This window comes from Parasteatoda tepidariorum, chromosome 7, assembly GCF_043381705.1.
Source record: "Parasteatoda tepidariorum isolate YZ-2023 chromosome 7, CAS_Ptep_4.0, whole genome shotgun sequence".
NCBI lineage: Eukaryota > Metazoa > Arthropoda > Arachnida > Araneae > Theridiidae > Parasteatoda > Parasteatoda tepidariorum.
The window spans coordinates 6215712-6237125 of NC_092210.1; the positions used below are offsets into that span (position 1 = coordinate 6215712).

At 29.0% G+C, this 21414-nt stretch overlaps 2 protein-coding genes across 5 annotated transcripts in view; one reads left to right on the forward strand and one right to left on the reverse strand.

The window, feature by feature from the left end:
- Positions 1 to 1577, forward strand: part of LOC107455176 (2-hydroxyacyl-CoA lyase) — a gene marked incomplete in the record, with an annotated part of 37837 nt that extends 36260 nt beyond the window's left edge. Inside the window, 1 exon segment of the mRNA XM_043039772.2 lies at positions 1426 to 1577.
- Positions 1578 to 3724: 2147 nt separating this feature from the next.
- Positions 3725 to 21414, reverse strand: part of LOC107455178 (serum response factor blistered) — a 38576-nt gene continuing 20886 nt past the window's right edge. The window contains exons 3-7 of one of the 4 annotated variants that reach the window (XM_016072657.4): positions 13039 to 13138; positions 10087 to 10173; positions 8145 to 8282; positions 6227 to 6291; positions 3725 to 4149 (exon numbers count right to left, since the gene is read on the reverse strand). In XM_016072657.4, coding sequence (XP_015928143.1) covers positions 4087 to 4149; positions 6227 to 6291; positions 8145 to 8282; positions 10087 to 10173; positions 13039 to 13138 — 453 coding nt within the window. In that variant the 3' untranslated portion in view covers positions 3725 to 4086. Of the gene's footprint in view, positions 4153 to 6226; positions 6292 to 8144; positions 8283 to 10086; positions 10174 to 13038; positions 13139 to 21414 lie in introns of all 4 variants that reach the window. The other 3 variants (XM_016072656.4, XM_071183018.1, XM_016072658.4) reach the window with 3 other exon arrangements.

Genomic DNA, 21414 nt, shown 5'->3' on the forward strand with positions numbered 1-21414 from the left:
ATTTTTATTTCTTTTTTGTATAATTTTAGATTTTATCTTTAAATATGTATTTATATTTTTTTATTAATATGTGAACGAGTTCCAAAAGTGTTTTTAGTATTGTATAATATTTGTTGAATTTTCATTTTAATCTTTTTAATAGAACAAGGAAATAATTACTAAAGATAGGTAAAGTTTTTTTTAAAACTTTTTTTTTTGGGGGGGGGGGGGACAATAGAACTAAAATTATCCTAGAGCATGTTTGAAAAACAGGAGGTGCACCCTAGTTGTTCAAGGAATTGATCAATCCCTTCCAATGATGTATTTCAGATTCTAATCCCAGAGATGGCTGGTTGATATAAAATATTCTTTAGTGTATCATGAGTTAGTTACCCTTGCCTTCAGGCTTACTGTGAACGGTTTTCCTCTCCACGTAATATAAATGCTGAATCCATCAAAAAAGTCCGCCACGAAAGCTAGTTTGTGCCAAGAGGTCTCTTGTTTTCAGGTTAGGTTCAAAACTACAAGGTTATTTGGTTGAAAAGTGATTATCATAAGCCAAAAAATAGGTTAGCTGTTCTAACTTTTAAGTTTGTGAGCATTAAACTATGAGATTATTTAAAACGAAGGGTTGCTGTCTTATAGTCTAATTGTACTGCATTCTCACATCCAAAGACAAAGTTTGTATTTCTTGTATGAAAAGTTCGTTTTTTAAAGTAGATCCATAATAAATATTCAATGATGAAACAATTTCTTTTCAAAGTTGTATTACAAAGTGTATTTTATCAATTTACAAATTTCACCTTATGATTCTCATTTATTAACAGTGCAATCCATATTCCTGCAATCAATTGTAATGAATTATACAAACAAGCAGTTGTCAGTATAGTTTTAAAAATTACATACGGATTTTTAAAATCATTAAAAAAATTCCTAATATATAAAACTGTTAACACCTTAAATTAAAACCCTGAGATAACCCAGGCATTTTCAATGTTTTACAAAATAATTGTCCCATTAAATTAATCTTTTTCATTTTTGAATCTTAATTCTTTTGTTCAGACGTTCAGGTTATTAAAATGTTTTTAATAATGCTAAGTTTAAAAGTTACTTATTTTTTTATTAATTTATTTATTTTCGTTATTCAAGTAAGAACACCGATTAAAACCAATGAAGTCATAAATAAGATATTAGAATGTAACACAGCAAAGAGTATAAAAAATATACTTTTAATTCTTTAGATTAAATTAAAAATATAATTTTTTATAAATTTTAACTTATCAAACAATTAAAAAATTTATTGTTAGTATTTGTATTAAAATCTAATTACAAACCAATACTTTTAATATCCTTGCTTACTATTGCTATTTTAATATTTCAGGACTTTCCTTGGTTGACAAGATCAAAATTATGAACAAAAAGAACTTTTGCTTTCTCCAATTTTTTAAAAAGATACACTAAGTAAAATATATTGGTGATGATATATTACCTGGAAGATAGATTTTGTAAGCATTGTTTTGTAATGACTTATTTTATATTTGTTACTTGTTAATTTTTATAGAATTTTATTTATAAATAAAAAAAATTTTATGGAAAAACTTCTATATTACTCTTTATGTTAATTTCATGAGTTGGTATCTAACTTGCGGGTAATAAGTTTGCAGTCACTATCAAAGAAAGAACTACTAAATCAACCAAACCTTATACATAGCTGCCACCATGGATAGGGAAAAATTCAGCAGATTTCATGAAATAATATAAATTTCTTGACAATTGTTACAAAATGTACTAAATATTTTACACTGTACTTATTTAGTAACAATTAAATATTCAAGCAGGCTATAATCTGCACAAAAATTCTATTTCATTAGGGATCTTTTAAGGAAACTTACTCAATTTTAGGGAATTTTCTAAAACATACAAAAACCAGGAGAGTTTTTATTAACCAGTTGACGAGGAGAAACTGGCAAAATCTAGTAGAGTTGGCAGCTATGCTTATTGCATATTCATGACCAGCTGAATATAGTGCAGAATTCCAAATGCTGCCTTTATTCCTAAATAATATAAAGTGCTATAATCTTAATTGGAGTTATCAATTCTGCAATAAAATAAGTATGCAATATAATATAATTAGACTATTTCATATTATCTGCCTTTATTCTCAGATAATGTGGAAATTTTCAGGACATTTATTGAAATGTTTAATAATAAAGGACACTTTCTTTTTTTTATAAGAATTTAAGGACAACTTTTGAGCCCTCCAATAAAAAGTATGAAATATTATTGAAGATTCAATTTAGCTTTCTGAAAAAAAAATATTTAGCCTTGCTTTTTATAGGGTGAATTTTTGTCTAGTAATTTTACGTTTAAATAGTTTTGGGATTGAGATTGAATTTATAAAAAGAAATTCATTTAGATTATTGCCTAAATTTAATTTTTAAGACCATTAATTTTTTTTAAGGAAAGGTTGGTGGGATTTTAAAATTTTACCTACTGTAAAAAATTGGACTTATAATTGATATTCTGTTTTTATAAATAATTAAATATATAAATTCTGAGTTTAGAACTACAAATTAACTCGAGGAAAAATGATCAAATAGGTTCCTAATGTTGGCCTCTCTTTTTGATTCCATCCTAACCTTTATTACCCACATTTATGTAAGCAAAACCCTTCATTGATTTTTATTTCTTTTTTGTATATTCTAAAGTTATTAGCAGATTGCCGCAAAAACTTTAATTAGAAAAATATATTTTTCATTGACATTTAAAAATCAATGCTGCTTATGGGAAGTATTTTTCCCATGACTTTACTAAGGTTTAAAAAACTCAGGGGGTAGAGCATTTGTCTTCCAACGAAGTGAACTGGGTTTGAATCCAAGAAATGGCTACTCGATACAAATTCCACATCTGGCTCGCACCAACCATAGTGCTGACGTAAAATATCCTCAGTGGCAGACGGATCATGAGTTAGAGTCCTCTTGTCGTGAGGTTTTCCTCTCAATGTAACGCAAATGTGGGTTAGTTCCATCAGAAAGTCCTCCGGGAAGGCAAATTTCTCCCTAGTCTTGAACCAAAAGTTCCCTTCAGGGTGACATTAACCAGATTTTTCAACATAAAATAAGCACCTTTTAAGTACTTTTTAAGCACTGAAAAAAAATTTTAATCACTTTCCAAAAAAAAAAAATTATAATAATAATTAGGATCTGTGCAGTAATAAAAATAATTTTCTTCGATTGTTTAAAATTCTTCATTTATAAAATCAAAAAAATTTCAAAAACTTTACATAATCATGGTAAAATAACTAGTTTTTGATAAATATTGTTGAGAAAATTGTGAAAATCACGCATTTGTAATTTTAGAACGACAATCGATACGGCAAAGAAAAAAATCTCTTTTCAAAAGATAGAAAATTAAATACTTTTTACAAACCCAGAATAAAAAAAAAGCACCTTTAAGGGTTTTTAAAAAACCTAAAAAAAATAAAAAAAAGCAACTTTAAGCACTTTTTAAAAACGCTACACACCCTGTCCTTGTCCTCTGGATTGGGTTCAAAATTACAAGGCTACGGAGTTGAATATTAGTAGTCATAAACCCAAAAAATGTTGAAAAATGAAAACCCCGGCTGTTCAATGATGGTTATAAACTAAAATATAAAGAGTAATGGAGTAGCTTCAAGCAATTTTGTATAAAATTTTCGGTTTTTGAAAAATAATTGCATCATCAAAAAGAAGAAAGGCACACTTAATTTGTCATAAAGAAAAACTGAACTTTATTCTAAAATAAATAATGATGAATTAGTCTCAACAAGTGTGAAAAACAACACAAAAAATTATAACTAAACATAGAATAGAAAAAAATATTGCAAGTCTTTTAAAAATATTTTTTGTAGTTACCGTTTCATAGTAAAAGTTCAATATCATCGTGTTACGAAAAATATGTAATTGCAGGCATTGTTTATCACAGTAAAAAACTGTTCAGCAACTAACAAGTGGATGAGCTCCATCTCGAACAACAGTACGGTAAACACAGAAAATATATCATTGTTTGTTTGTATATAAGGCCTCCTCAAGTTATTTTGGAGATTCTAAAGGCACTTTTTGAGCGGCACTATTTTCTTGGATTCTTTTCCTTCCTAAAGGATGAACTCTGATTGCTGACTGGAACAAGTTGCTGCTGAAAAAGGAAAAGATATACTTCAATCTGCAGTTTTCATAAAAGTAAAGAAAGTTATATTTTACCAGCATTGAATATTGGTTACCATTGGTCACACATCTTTTTTCATTCATACTTTTTCAAGAATTCATTTAGTAATTTAAGTGTTTTACCCATTTTTACATACTAACAAAAGAGATATTTTTTAAAGACTGTGATTTTAAAAATTTGCCAATTCTGAACGCTCTAGATATACAGTCGAGTCTCATTAACGTGAAATCGCTTAGCGGGAAATATAGTTTTACATGAACACATGTTTGGTCACGTGAGTCAGCAATCAATTATTATTGTATTTTACATGTTTAACATGAAATTTACAAGCTGAATATCATTCAACATGAAAGGGAACTGAACACAACACAGATAAGAGGCATGTGAATAAAGTGCCAATTATTCATTTCGACAAATGCTATTTCTATTATCCACCTTTAAATGGACAAAAATATAAATTAATTACTTAAATTGGCCAAAACTTTTAAAATGACTACATTTGAGGTCATTACAAAACTCTAAACTTTCTTCTAAAACTGCCGTTTTGTGTTCTCCAATTAAACTGCCTCGAGTTTGAATCCCAGTGAAGGCAGGTCGATATGAATTCTGCATGTGGCTTGCACCGACCACAGTGCGGACGTGAAATATCCTCATTGGTAGATGGATCATGGGTTAAGAGTCCCCTTGTCGTCAAGCTAACAGTGGGAGGTTTTCTCTCCATGTAACGCAAATACGCGTTAGTTCCATTAAAAAGTCTCCACGGAGGCAATTTTCTCATAATACTTGATCCAGGAATTCCCTTGCTTTTCGATTAGATTCAAAATTACAAGGCTATGGAATTAAACATTAGTAATCGCAAACCCAAAAAATTGGGTCGGCTTTTCAAGGACGGTTATAAAATTAAATAAAACTCCTTGCATACACTTTAATCTTAAAAATACTTAATTTTTTAAAGATTTCCTCCAGATTCCCTGATGATTACGAGAAAAAAGTACAAAAATAATCGGAATTGTGATAATTTAAATATAAGAAATATTATTGTTATTATTTGGTTACAAGTCTTGTTGCATTGGAACCTAAGCGCAATAATTTAAATACATAAAAAATAAAATCAAAGGTGTGGAAAAGAATTAAAAACAATATAGCTATCAAATGCATTAAAAGGAAACATCCATAAATTCGTTACAAATGAGCAAAAGATTATTAAATATTAAAATTTTTTGAGTAAAGTTACAAATGTTTCAGAGAGCAGGGAGGTAGGTGAATGATCAACCATGTTTTTTTTTTTCATAATTAAAAGAATTATATCTTGTATGACCAATAGAATCTAATGAATTATGTAGAAATCAATCACCTTTTATTCTAAAAGTAAATAAAGAGGGTAATCAACAAAATTTTTTATAGCAACTACATACCTGCCAAGTCACCTGTTTTTTAATGAACACTCTGTATTTTACAACTATCTCTTGTTTTTCTGTATATTCTCAAATTTCTCCGTATTCGTTGAAGAAATGAAAAAAAAAGAAAGAAAGAAAAAAAAACAATTTTGATTATAAAATATCTGCTAATGGCAAATATACTTCTCTTATTCCTCAACAGATGGTGCAAGTATTGCAGTATGTTGAGTGTTAATAGTTTAAGTAATTATAAATAATGGTTTATAAAAATCTTTTTTAGATTAAGATTTATATACATATTTTTTACTTTGCTAAATGTAAGTGCTTATATTATTTCCACTTTTAAATTTCTCTTTTTGACTTGCATGATGCATCAAAATTTTAGTTGTAGCACCAAAAAAAATGTCAATAGTAAAATCTCCGTTATTTTATTTCTTCAATGTAGGCAGGTATGCAACAATCTCAATTCTGATAATACACTAATACACAGTTTGCATACAAGAACTGAAATTTAAACATAAGTAAAAAAAAACTGCATCTTTATTTCATTAAATTAAAAAATTCAAAGGATTAAATCATACATAAAGTGTTTCATTTTGTGGTCAAAATATTAAAAGACACACAACCAAAATCAAAACGAAACTTACTTGCTGAGCAGAGGATAATGATAGAGACACTGGTATGGTAATAAATTGTTGCTGTGAACCACCACCTGCAGAAAAGTGTTTTTCAAAATTAATACTTTAAGTACTATCGAATTATTTATAGTAAAATTCTAAGAAAAATTAGATTAAAATTTATTTTGAATCTATTTCATTGAATGATTTGAAATTTACTTTTATTTCAAGTTTTCAGCACTGGCATAGATGAAATAAAAACGTTTTAAAAATCATTACAATTAGTAGGAGTTTTGTATTTTTTTGGAAAAATTAATTTAGGATAAAATATTCATTTAAAAAAATCAGCTAATTAGAAATTGAAAATGAGTGATTTTTTTAAAATATTCCCAAGATTTTTAAATTTTCATCTTGTTTGGTAGACAGACCATATATTACAAATAGTATTGCAAGAGTAAATATATATATGAATGTTTGTCTGTGTTTGCCCTATATAGACACCTAAACAACCCAATCAAATGGGATGAAATGTGGCATTCAGATAGTTCAAAGCACGAGGAAGGTCACTGCCAATGTTAGAACATTCTAAAACAAACCATTCGAGTAGGATGTGAAAAAAACAAGATGGAAGTTTCTGAACGGTTAAACATTAGCCGTTGTTTTAAATTTAACTGCAAAATTTTAATTGTTTTAAATTAACATCAGTGATATTCACTAGCTTATAGCTCTATTCGATCAAAAAAGGCTCACTTTAATATTCAATTATTTTTTATTGGTAATGTCAGATAAATTCAATGAACTAAACAAAAGTGGTAGCATTTGTGGACTACGTCACCAAATTAATATTTCATAAGTATCTGATACCCCAAATGTTTATTTTGTTCATACTAATTCGTTTAAAATGTGTTTTATTAAAAGTAAATAATTTTAAAATCAATGGTAATTAAAATTTTTAAAAAATCAGTTATTAAAGGCAAAGTTAATGAAGTAAAGGTACTTATTTGTCAAGAGGAACCGTTAAAAATTGCCATACTATTATTGACGATGATGATGCTCAATTAATGTTAAATTGAAACAAAAAAATATTACAATATATTGTATAATATACAATATTACAATTTATACTAAACGATTACAGGGACAAATGTTTGTGCTGGTGGCACTCAAAAAAACAGTCATCAAGACATGTCCCCAAGACTGATAAGTACCTTAATATTTGTAGCTCAAAATACAATTTTTTTTATGTAACATGAATACTAAAATAACTCAGATTGAAACCATATACCACATTAGAAGCAAAGCATCTCTAAATATATGCCAGTCTTAACAGTAGATATTGTAGACTGTATATTTATGGTAGAGGAGCACAACCTGTGGCCCGCGGGCCGCATGGACTGTTGATGTTCGGCCCACAGGAACTTCTGAATGCAATACAAAAAATTTTCATTTAGGTTTTCTTTAATTAAAATATTTAATTCAAATTTATATTACTCTATAAAATATATATATATTTTTGCACTTTCATTCTGTAAAAATTTATATCCCCCCAAAACATATATATATATATATAATAAATTAATTATTGAGAAAAATGGAAAAAGATTTTAAAAAAAAAAGTATCAGTTTTTTTAGTTTTAAATAAATTCAAAAAATTAAAAGTATTTCATTTTTAGCAAATATGTTATTAAGTTTACTGACAAAAATATTTAATGCTTAGAACATTATTGTTTTTATAAAAATTATCATATTTGCCGCTAACATAACTAACTATGCCTGCGGCCCTTCGTTAATCTACCTGCTATGCAAGTGGCCCTTCACTCAAAAAGGTTGTGCGCCCCTAATTTATGGCATTTAAAGAGCACTATCAAAGTCAACACTATCTGTCTGATAGTGTTGGTTGGTGTTATGTCATGTAAAAAGAAAAATAGTGCAAATGAAAAATTCTTACTGTGTTCTTGTCCTAAGTTTAGAACAACACTGTCAGACAGATTGCTGGGAGCTGCAGCATAAACAAGACCCTGACCAGTGTGGTAAAAAAGCCCATTGTTGTTCGTTTGCAAAATTGTTTGTGGAAGAACTACGCTACCTATAGAATTAAACAATCAAATTAAAACATGCCTTTATTTTTATGATTCTATTTCAGAGTGAAAATAATAAATTTGAGTAAGAGAGAAAGTGCTACAATAAACTTTTCAAGCAGAATGTAGTTTCTGTTTTGCAAGTTTCCCCCTTTAGGCAAACACTATAGTATGGAATAATAATAATAAAAATTAAATAAATCTATAAAACTAAGAAAAGTGAGAGAAAAAAATTATAATTTTATAAAGACTAATTTTAAATACTTCTATATTTTATTAGTTACATTTTATCTAATTGACAGATAGTAAAGACACAGTTTCCAGTAGAACATCGAAGTCAAGCATCACTGGCTGCGGTTAGTAAGCAGGTGGGTGACCACATTGACCAGCCTGAGTAGGGACTGAGGTGCGCGGTATCCGTCCTCATTAAACTGTTCTACTGTAAAGTGCTCGTCTCCGAGCGCAAGTCATTGGGCTACCAAAGCAGGGGGGTCATCCCTTCTACAGAGGATCAAAATTGAGATGGCATGGATCATCATCAGAGATATATTCCAGATGGTCACCAATAGCCCATTGTGCAGTTCTAGTACAACATAAATAAAGTACCTACCTACCTTTATTTCACAAAAATTTTTTTTTATTAAAATGTTTTAATATATTGTATGCTTTTGTAAGTATACATTTTAATTTATAGTAAAATGTTTACTTTTAAAAGTATGCAATATATTTATCTTTTAACATACCAAGAAAAAATTATTTTTGGAAAAAATGCATATACATATTTGGCAGGCTCTTTTTTAATTTTTTGAAAACTGTAAAAAATCTTCTATGTCCACATAAAATAAGTCTCTGAAACCAGGCTGAGAATTATAATGTCTGAGAATTATAGTCTCCTTGCCGTCAGGCTAACCTTGGGAGGTGTTTGTAGTTTTCCTCTCAGTGTAATGCAAATGCAGGTTAGTTTCATCAAAAAATTCCTTCACAAATTCAAATTTCTCCCAATACTTGACCCAGGAGTTCCCTTGTCTTCTGGATTGGGTTCAAAAAGACAAGCCTGAACCTTAGTAGTAATCTTAAACCCGAAAAATTGGGTTGACAGTTCAACGGCAGTTATAAAAATAAATAAAATTCTGAATACTAAGGGATGTGTTGTGATGGCTCAGGGGATAGAGAAAAAAATTATGGATAGAGAATTTTAGGGATTTTTATAGTCATCAAAATAGAAAAAGTTCAATATTTTTCAATTATGATGGACATTAAATTTAATAGAAATGTTATGCTTTATGTGTACTCATAATTTCGAATAGTGATAGGCATTTAATTCAGCAAAGATAGTTAAAAGATTTTTTAATTAATTTAAAACGGGAGTTCTGAATAAAAATAAACTGAACATTTTAGAGCCAAAAAAGGTTTTAAACTGATTTCTATAAATGAGGCTTGCTTCATTATGTATCAGTAATACTTATCTAAATATTCAAACAAGTAATAATCAGTGCAAAAAGTCCATTACAATAGAGATTTTTTTTAAAAAAAACTTATGCAATTTTAGGGAATTTTCTGAAATGTACAAAAAACCAGTAGACCAGGAGAAACTGGCAAAATCCAGTAGAGTTTTTCAGCTATGCTTTAGTTATATGTCGTGATTCTGATGCAATTTATCAGTAAATTTTTTTTTATCGCCTGAGCAAAGGATAGCTTTGCTTTTCATGGGTCAAGATGCCCATGAAAATCTATCCTCAACTTAGGCTTTCAATACATTCAATGTGATATCAGTGATTGCAATCAATGTGATTAAGATAAGAAAAAACAAACCTGAGACAACAGATAAGTTTGAGCTTTGTACAGCAGCAGAGTTGTTGTGACTAGATGATGAAGATTCTGCTCCTCCGCCCAATGGACCTTTTTTTTTTGTAAAAAACAAGGGGAAAAAAGTGAGAGAGAGAACAAAAACATATCACCAATAATTAAAGGTATTAACTCAAGTTATGAACTTTATTTGTGTACATAGATGTCATTGGTGAAATAACTGAAGAGGTCAGTGGTAGAATTTCAAAATGACAACAAAAAAATGTCCTGATATTTCACTGATTTTATAGAATTTCTCTAGTTTTTAGTAAGTGGTCCCTATTTTTAGGAAAAATATTGGACTTTTAGATACCTAAAAATGAAATTTCCTGATTTTTTTTAGGTTGATAAAATTTCATAATTTTTTCCAGTGCAGTGGTCATCCTGAATTTATAAAATGACAGTTTGAAAACAAAAACAACTTTAGTTGTTGTTGTTTGTTTACCTCACACTAGGCTGCATAATGGGCTATTGGCGACGGTCTGGGAAACTTTGCTGAGGATGATCCAAAAACATATCATCACAATTTTGATCCTCCTCAGAGGGAATGGCTCCCCTGCTTCGGTAGCCCGACAACCTGCGCACAAAGTCGAGTACTTTATAGTAGAACAGTTTAATGAGAACCGATACAGCACACACTTCGATCCTTTGCAGGCTGATCAAAGTGGTCACTCACCCGCACACTGACTGAAGCCAGTGTTGCTTGACTACTGTGTTCTATTGGGAGCATGTCTTGACGATCAGTCCACTGCGGAACAACTTAAGGAATATATAGAATTATCAGAAGCTTCTTAAAAAAAATAAATAAATTCCATTTAAAACTGTCTTAATTAAAAATATGGCAAAAGAATGTAATTTTTCGTATAAAGGCCTCATTTGAATAGCAAGACAGTATACACTTTCATTCATTTCAAAACACAGAGCCATTAAGTCTAATAAGTGTATGATTTTTCATACCTTGTCTAGTTTTTAGTGCCTTCTGCTGGAATAAGAAATAAGCTCTAAGTTTAATAGCTTTACAATAAGATAGAGATAACTTGTATAAACATAAAAATGAGATTATAAGTAGAGTCCAACAACTGTTCAAACAATTGATTTATATATGCATACAACTAGGAATAACATATTCTTAACACCAACATTTGTGCTTTCAAATTGCCATAGAACATTGTTAAGTTATTTTCCATATAAAAATGTATATTTCTCTTCAATTATAAGATTAATATCTCTTCAATTATTTGCATATCCAATTAATAGAAAGAACAAAAAGGTTTCTTTTTTTTAAGGGTGCTTTCAGCCAAAATGGTTAATTTATTATTTTTATTTATTGATAGATTCATGAGAATTAATATTTCCTCATTTATTTCAGACCTATTAAATAAGTATATAGTATTAAACTTAGGACTCGGAATATTCCCCGAGTAGTAAATGGTGACTGGTGCACGTTAAATCTGTCTAGTCGCTAAGACCTCCATGTTCCCATAACAAATCAATAACTCTGGGGGTACTGATCCAGGAGTTTCCTTGTCTATGGGATTCTGCCACATGGTTAATAAAAGATTACAAAAATTAACCACTCATCTAGAAATTGATACACCTAAAACTGAAAAATAGACTTGGAAATAAGACAGAGATGGGAGCCCGATATCCAGTGAAAGATTTTATCCAAAACCTATTGTTTTTATGATGAAATTAAATTTTTCAACAAATATTTTGTCTTAAATCAAAATATTAAATAAAGAATTAATTAGGATTTTCAAATAAATTTAGAAATGAAGTATTAAGGCATTAAACTGTACATATTCTTTACGGTTAAAAAAAACAACACTTAAATAACAAATTTTGCTGCAAATAACTTTTTTTGTTCAACCATAGAAAAAGTTTTGCATACATTTATATAGAAATGAGTTTTAGAACAGATACTTCATTTTCCATCTTAATTAAAGGCATATTATAGTTTGTCTATGGTTAGAACTCTATCGCCAAAAAGTCTGCTGCTATGGAAACAAGAATAGCACATTTCAGGAAAGGTAGCTTCTCTTCACTTTAAGGCTAACACAATAAACCGAAGAGAAAGATTCCCTTTCTAAAACCTTTCCCAAAACCTCTCCTAAGCAATGACTCCACACCCCTATTTGAAATAGTTATTCTTCGTTCCCATAGTCAACACCACTGATCCAAACGAATGGCTAGGGAGTTCTTACTTTAGACAAACTAAAGTATGCGTTTAAAAAAGTTAAATACATTTCAATTTATATAAATTGTCTGTTCTCAATTGTCTAAAAGTCTTCGATTAAATGACAAATTAAAAAATTTCTGTTTTTGAAGTAAAATTTATTGTACAGTAAATCAGTTGTATACATATTTATAATAATACAGAAAATTTTGAATATATCCACTGGATTCTTTCAAATGGACCCACCAGAAAAAAACCAGGGTGGGTCTTTTTCAGCTTGCTACTGTGAATCATGAAAATAATAGCCAAATTATCAAAGTGGCCAAATTTCTTATCTAATAGTTTACTTCCTTGGAATCAGGAAGAGGAATAGTTGCCTGTGGCAACCTTGCAACCATTTACCTTGTTTCCTACCACAACCATTTACCTAATGAAAGAAAGTGTTGTGACACCTGGTGGCTGAGTGGCAGCGCTTTGCGCTTTCATGCCACAGGTCCTGAGTTCAATCTTTAGGCCGGGCAAGATTGACTTAGCCTTCTATCCCTTCTGTGGGTTGATAAAATGAGGACTAAACAGTGGGAGTCGCGTATTTGGCTGACACCCAACCGGAACATCTGCTCCTGCACCCCAAAGCCCAAGAAAATTGATATGGGCACTTAGGCTTTGGCTCTCTTTGGGCTGTCATGCTCACCACTTAGTTTAGAAAGTGTTGTAAGATGCAACTGTGTGACCAAGATACTGACCTGATGAGAGAGCCTGACCTATAACCCTCTGGTGGTTGTCAGAAACATTCTCAGGTGGAGATGGGGGAGAGTATCCGGCATTATCTGGACTGTCCGGCATCTGTCAAAAAATGAAATTCAGTTAGTATTCTTGATAAAGTTTTAGGCATAAATAATAATAAAATTTATAAGTTTTATCACGGTTTAGTATAAAATATAAGTATATGGTACATTTTCATTTATTTCCATAATTTGGGTGCATAGTGGAAATTTTAAATTGTGAAACAAATCTTTCAACAAAAAATAAGCACCTTTTAAGTACTTTTTAAGTACTAAAAAAATATTTACATCAACAAAACACAAAATAATTTTCAAAGACTTTACATGATCATGATAAAATAACTAGTTTCTGACAAAGAACTCTTTTCTTGATTATATTAGCCATTATAAAATGATCAAGAGATTTTTAGGTTCAATATCAAAGAGGGGGAAATGAAGCCTTGAGAATATCTTGCAAAATGCAGCAGAGTTGCACATGAGAGTACAATAATCTCATCGAACCCAGCTTAGGCCTCGCATGTATTTCATCAAACATGTAAAATGATTGGCACTTTCACACCCCAACGACTGACTGTACACCAAAATAGATTGTGGTTGATTTAATTGTGAAAACGTTGAATAGAACAATGAGAAAAGCATGCTTTTACAAAATACATGGTGAAAATCGACATGCACTTTTCGAAAATCTCATTTTATTAAGCACTTCTTAAAAACACTCAATGAAAAAAACACCTTTAAGGGCTTTTAAAATACGAAAATCAAAAATAAGCACCTTTAAGCACTTTTTAAAAAAGCTACGCACCATGCAAATACCTCCACAAGTTGTCAAAATTACTTTGCAAATTGGTTGATAGAAATATAATATCTCAAGATGATATAATTAGAATGCATAATATAAATTTGGCATTTTTAGATTTAATAACAGTGGTTAAAAAAAAATGCGTCAGGTTGTGGTTAATCTTAACTGAGAGGAGTATACTGCAGATTTTACAGACCATTTAAATATAAAATTCTTTATAACCATATTTTTTTAATCCCAAAAGAGCTGTGCAAATTTCACAAATGTATGAAAAATCCCACACATATATATGAAGAGGATAAAAGTTAGTACATAATTGAGACAAAGAGGCTCAATAAGTAATGGAACATATTAAGGGCTTGACAAAAGTTACGAAGTTTCAAGAGCCAAGAAAAATTCTTAGGAGTCAGCTTCAAGAATTATTGACTTTATCGCACATGCAGTGAAATAAAAAAAAAAGCTTATCATAGACATTTTTAGTGATCCTATGTGAGTTTTATCCACGGTAAATGAGTTAAATATTAAAACAAAAAGTCAAATTCAGCAAAACTTTGGAGGAGGAAATAAATCTTTTAAATTGTAATTCCTTTATTATTCTATAAAACAAACTATGAATTTAACAATTAAGCAGTAGGTAAATTAATATTGATACAATTATAAAATGGATGAAGAAAAAGTTATCAGTTTTGCCTTTTGATTCTAACTTTTCCTGCTAACAACAAATATTAAATAACAAGTTGAAAAAAGTAGTCAACAAGGAAATTTTTTTAGTTGCTTTAACAACCTGATGCAAACTTATGTATTATTGAAGTGAGCCATATATCTCTCAAATTCTATTTTATTTTTTTATATCTCTGTCTGGCAACACTTATTCCTTAATACTCAGTACACAGTTGGTAGCTGTTACAATTAGAAAATTTTCTACCTGTTGCCTCTCTGTATTGGATGAAAAATAACAGTTCACAATGAGGACTCTTAAAAGTTTCAACAAAAAAAAATAATAAATATAATTTTTTTTGTTGTTAATTTTATAAATTTTAGCAATATGCAAACTCGACTATTTTTATAAATTTTATAACATAGTTGAGTAGTAAATAATGAAGGGAAAAAATTATGAATTTCTTTTGCACAAGCACAATCGAGTCAGATAGGATAAAGTGGATATAAAAATCAAGCTTTAAAAAAAAAGAAAGAAAGAAGACGGCTCCAAAACCAAGCCATTAAATTTATTTTACTGAAAATTTTAATGCATATTATATATACCGGATTCATATAAATTAAATATGAAGCCTAACTTATCTATTTTGTTTGATTGTTTTCTTACAGTAATGCATTCAAAAGAACATGTTTTGTTATACCCACTTTATCCCAGAGAGGGGTAAAGTGGGTATTGTTTCAAAAATGAGTATATATTTCCCTAAAAAATACATGAAAATATTGTTTTCAAAATAAAAATGCTTTTATGTATTATAATTATATTTAAAAAATTAATGCTAAAAATATTTTTTTTCGTATTATTAAATTAAGGAGTAATGTTCATGGTTATCAATATCAGATTTCCCTTTAGAAGCAGTGTATCTCCCCACAATTTCATCAAAAAGCAAGAAAACTGTAATAGTTTTTGGTTTTATTTGAAATATAAATGAGAATTTCAAACATTAATATCTATAGTGGTAATTTTAAGTGTTTTTACTATTTACAGCAGACACGTATTTTTATTCTATTTTAGTTCTTTTAAAGAAATTTGTTTTGTTTTCCAAAAAAATACTGGCACATTATGAGGACACCATACTGTGGAAGAAATTTTTAATCGCAAATTCTTTCTCCTTCATTACTAATTTAAAATTTAGAAAAGGTGAGTTCAGACAAACCTAAAGTAAGCCATAATGTTTCAAATAGTGAAAAGAAAAATTTTAAAATATACAAATAAAAATAAATAATGAGATGATAACTTAGGATTACGCAATGGAGAATTTCTCTTCCAATAATTTGTTTACATTTTAATGTTTTGAAGTATTTTTTCAGCATTCGAAACTTCATGACAAATTCTAAGTTTGTCTGAACTCACTTTTAAATTAGTAATGAAGGAGAAAGAGAATTTGAGACAAAAATTTCCTTCCGCGGTATGGCGTTCGGGTTCGCTTAATGCAGAAAGTCATATCTATAAATATGTTCACAAAGTTTTACAACTATACTATTTTGATAATTTTTTTAATTGTATAACATGTCTGTTCATCCCTATCTTTCTTCACTTTAAAAAATAAAATTTAAAACAATTTTTGTTTTCTGTGTTAAAATTACTGTGTATGGCTAAAATCGAATTAGTAAATTATTTATTAGCTATTTCATTACAAAATATAGAGCATTAGATACTCACTAAATCTAACGGATAAGTAACAAAAATATCCCTTATACAAACACTTACCTAAACCTAACCATATACCACCTCAGAAAACAATTCATAATAAATAGAATTTCGAAGCTTATTCTTAAATTTCTATGTAGTTCTGTTTTTAGATGTCCCTCTACCAGTTTGAACCAAAATTAACAGTTTTTGCCAGGTTTCAATCAAATTAGAAGAAAGTTCATCAACAGCTTTAACTAACATACTGTATAAGTTAATACATAATATACATAAATAGTAGATAGTTTGCAGATATTAAACTTTTTTTTGACACTTACCCCACCTCACCCTTTAATATTAGTACTTCTAACATTCATATCTGGCTTAATTTTGATTTTTTTTTTCAAAGAATTTTATAGCTATCTTTGTGTTATAGGGGTATTTGTGAAGGTAAAATACACGCAGTTTTGGTAGTATTTTGATTTGAACTCTTTTAATGAGGGAGTTAAAATTAATGAGAAAAAGCTAAAATTAGGAGATTATTTTTTATCAAAAAATATAAGAACTACGACCTACATATTCACTAACTATTACAACTATAAACCTACATAATACTTTAGAGAGATAAACCACCACGTAATATTTGCGAAGCAAGTAAAATTTTTTTAGAGAAAAAATTTGAATTAATAATTTTTCACAAATTATTCTTTATATAAAAAAAGTGCATAAAGGATAAATTTAATTGCCGAACAGGAAAAATTTCGAATGAATATCTATGGAATTGGATTCCCATTTATTGATGTTTAGTTATTGTAATAATTGCATACTTGTTTGATATCTTTTATGATAAAAAAAAGTATTGCTTCCTTAGATTCTATATATTAGCCTCTTAGAAAAAAAAAAAAAAAAAAGACTTAAAGCAATTTTTCTAAACCTTTACATTATTAAAGAGGTAAACCACCACATAATATTTGTGAAGCAAGTAAATTTTTTTAAAGAAAAAAATTTAATATGATTAATAATTTTTTAAAAATTATTCTTTATATTAAAAAAAAAGTGCTTAAAGGATACATTTAATTGCCGAATGGGGAAAATTTCCATTGAATATCTATGGAATTGGATTGCCATTTATGGATGTTTTGCTATTGTAATAATTGCATACTTGTTTGATTTTCTTTATGATAAAAAAATAATTACTTTCTAAGATTCTATATATTCTCTAGAGGAAAGAGAAAAAAATCTAAGAGCAATGTTTTTAAACCTTTTTATCTTTAGCGAGGTAAACCACCACATAATATTTGTGAAGCAAGTAAATGTTTTTAAAGAATAAAATTTAATATGATTAATAATTTTTTAAAAATTATTCTTTACAAAAAAAAAAGTGCCTAAAGGATAAATTTAATTGCAGAATATGAAAAATTTCTAATGAATATCTATGGAATTGGATTTCCTTTTTATAGATGTTTTGCTATTGTAACAATTGCATACTTCTTTGATATCTTTTATGATAAAAAATAAATACTTCCTACGATTCGATATATTAGCCTCTTGGAAAGAAAAAAACAAATTAAAGCAATGTTTTTAAACCTTTTTATCTTTAGAGAGGTAAACCACCACATGTTTGTGAAGCAAGTAAATGTTTTAAAGAAAAAAATTTAATATGATTAATAATTTTTTAAAAATTATTCTTTATATAAAAAGAGTGCTTTAAGGATAAAGTTAATTGTCGAAAAGGAAAAATTTCTAATGAATATCTATGGAATTGGATTCCCATTTATGGATGTTTTGCTACTGTAATAATTGCATATTTATTTGATATCTCTTATGATAAAAAAAATATTATTTTAAGATCCTATATATTAGCCTCTTAAAAAAATAATAAATAAAAAAAAACTTAGAGCAGTGTTTCTAAACCTTTTTATCTTTATTAAACTTTTGTCCTATGTTCGTACTAGCCCCCTCTTCCTCATATTTTTATTAACTATGGTTAATAGAAACAAAAAGATGAATATTTTTAGAAAATTAATACATATTTCCTTATATTTAAATTATAAACCACTAAGCACTCTAACTATCAAAAATGTTAGTAGTATACACAAATTTTCCGAGATTACCTATAAAAAAAACTTACTGGAAAGTCATTAATTTTCTTATTTATTTACTTATTTTTTTTTTTAATTAGAGTTTGTTAAATGTTTATGATAAAAATGTGTATCTTGTTAAATTCGAAAAATGTTCTTAAAAGCAAAGAAAATTGACTACAATTCAAAATATTTATAAATCCTTTATTAATGAATGTTATGTTTATCAACAGTTAAAGACATTAACATTTTATTAAAATAATTGTTACAAATATTCCAATCATAATACCACATGAATTAAAAACACTTATTTTTAAATATATATATATTTTTAAATTTCTGTTTGGTACTGACAATACACTACTATCACATTTTATACAAAAATAACAAAAGATTCCTTTTAAAAAAAATAAAATTTTGTGAAAAATATTTTATTCTATATAATAAAACAGGCAGTTTCTTTTAAGCAATTATGCATTTTTATACATACTCTCTATTCACAATGTATAAAAATATATTTTGAATATATACATGCAAAAGTTGCCAATAACTGAAACTATGACAGCAATGGCGAACAGATATTCAAAAACTGCCATTTTTCTTGCAATGTCAAAATTATTTATGTTTACTTTAAAAATAAATAAACTTATTAATTGCAATGTCTATCTAGCAAAGAATGTTTACACATTACATACATTTTGGCCAATAAGGTTAGCTTATCATAATTGAAACAAACATTTAAATAAAATTGACATAGGTATAAAGTGACCTATAGGCTACAGTTCCCTCAAAAGTCAACCAAGCTTGAATAAGTAGTGTTTCAAAGCGAGTAAACTTGTGTCATATAATTAACTTGAAATGAGCATTTTCTTATCAAATGGAAAATTTCATTTACATTATTAAATTACTATCTTACATTATTTTCTAGCCTGAACATTATTTTCATAATTAGCTTAACAAAAAAAAAATGTCAGGTTCACACCAGAAATAACATTTTAAGAACCTGAAAGTCTAAGAAAAATTAAGAATCAAACATGGAGTATTTTTTTAAAGAAATTCTACGAGTCAAAAAATTTAAAATAAATTCTATGAATAGAAAACTAAAATTTTAGTACTCATAAAAACCCTGTAATCTATTTATTTTTAATTAACAACTTGGGAATGTATTGCTAGCCACTAAGTTATTTCTAACGTATCACAGAATTCTCCTATACCTAACCATAAATTAAATGCCATACATGGAGTGATTTAACAAAATATTCTAATGGCTGCATGGTAGCGCTTCATGCCCATGTGCTATAGGTCCGTGGATCAATTCTTGGACCAGGCAAGGCTGACTTAAAACTTCTATTCCTTTCGTAACTCGATAAAATGAGTACCAAGCATGCTTGGGGACTAAACATTGATGATTCTGCATTTGGCTGCCCACCCAACCGGAACGTCTGCTCCTATAGTTTGTCTACGATAAGAACTCCCCCGCCAGAAAGTCTGAGGCCGTCTGCAGCTATGGAAATAAGAATAGCACATTTCAGAGAGGGCTGTTTCTCTTCACTCTAAGGCTAACACAGTAGACAGAAGAAAAAGATTCTCTTTCTCTCGCCGTTCCGAGCCAAAACTTAACCTAAACAATAATCCCACACCCTTACTTGAAAGTTATACCTCGTCACCACCACGGGTCTAGACAAATCGCTTGGGGAGTTCTTACTTAAGACAAACTATAGGAATCTTTTGTGTTTTCTTTCTGCTGTGAAAATACTTCATTTTTGAAACTACCAGAAGAAATTTCCTTCAAACTTAACTTTTTCTAGAGGAGGGCAAGGGGAGTTCTTACTTCAGACATAACTATACACCCCCTGGAGTCCAAGGTCAAGAAAACTGGTATAGAGACAGTAGATCTCCTCCCACCCCCATTTTTAGTTTAACACAATACCATGAGTTGGCAGCTAGTTTTCTCTAGCAGTTGTCATTTAAACTTGAAATAAAAAAAATATCAAATTTTTCTAACATTAAATAATTAATTGATGAAATTTTTAATGCAAAAGTGAAGCTTAAGATAACAACTGAAAAGTAGACAAACTTTGCTAATCAAGGAGTAGACAAGCTGTGCATTAATAATATTTATGTCTCAATGCAAAAATATAAATTTAGATAGCCATTATTTTCAAAACCATAATCAAGTAAAGGACAAACTTTTTCGTGCATCACCTTAATCTAGAGGAAATCGCATGAAAATCAACAAGGCAGCACTTACCTTGTAAAACACATTTTCACAAATAAGTTCTTAAAATAACAATAAAAATGTTGTAAATTGAGAAAATTTACAAGATAAAGAAAGATAATTTATGTAAAATTAGTTTGGAATGATGTTGCTTCATTTAATGTCCTACTGCTATGGATAATTGACCGTGTAAAGCTAAGGGCAGATGGCACAGGGGGTCAAAATTCACCGTAAGACTTTCCGGCTACTACTTCCGACTGGTTTTTACACCTAAAAAAGCTTGAAAAGACACGCTATCCAATATTATTATACATGAAGTTTTTTCAATATAACGTGTTCTTTCAATTTAACTTTCAACAAAACAAACAAACGAATTTGGAACACTCTGCATCTTGATGTGATGCAAACCCAAAATGAAACAAACGCCGCTATTTTTTACAAATGTAGCCAAATAAGGGATAACACTCAAAACAGGGCTAACTTTGTACTTTATTTATACTGTGATATCAATTGTGTTAAATTTGTTTTAGGCTCACGACCTGTTAGAATTTATAAATTACAGTAAACTCTTATGAATGGTAAAATTAAGCGTAAATTTAAACACAAATCTCAATGATAAAACTACCTAGAATATTAAGCCTGTTCACACGTCGCCTCATAAGCATAACATAAACGGAGGGATACAACAGATGCTTTCTAAATGTCTTACGGTTTTAGGTTACATTCAGTCCAACCGTCCATATATTTAATTGGTACAAGAGAACTTTAAGTTTGGAGAAAGCAACATGAAGCTCGTCATGTAGTATAACACCCATCCTAATTTTTGGTATTTTTCATAAATATATATTGTCATAAATATCAAACATAGCTTTTTAATACACTAATGTAGGGAAAA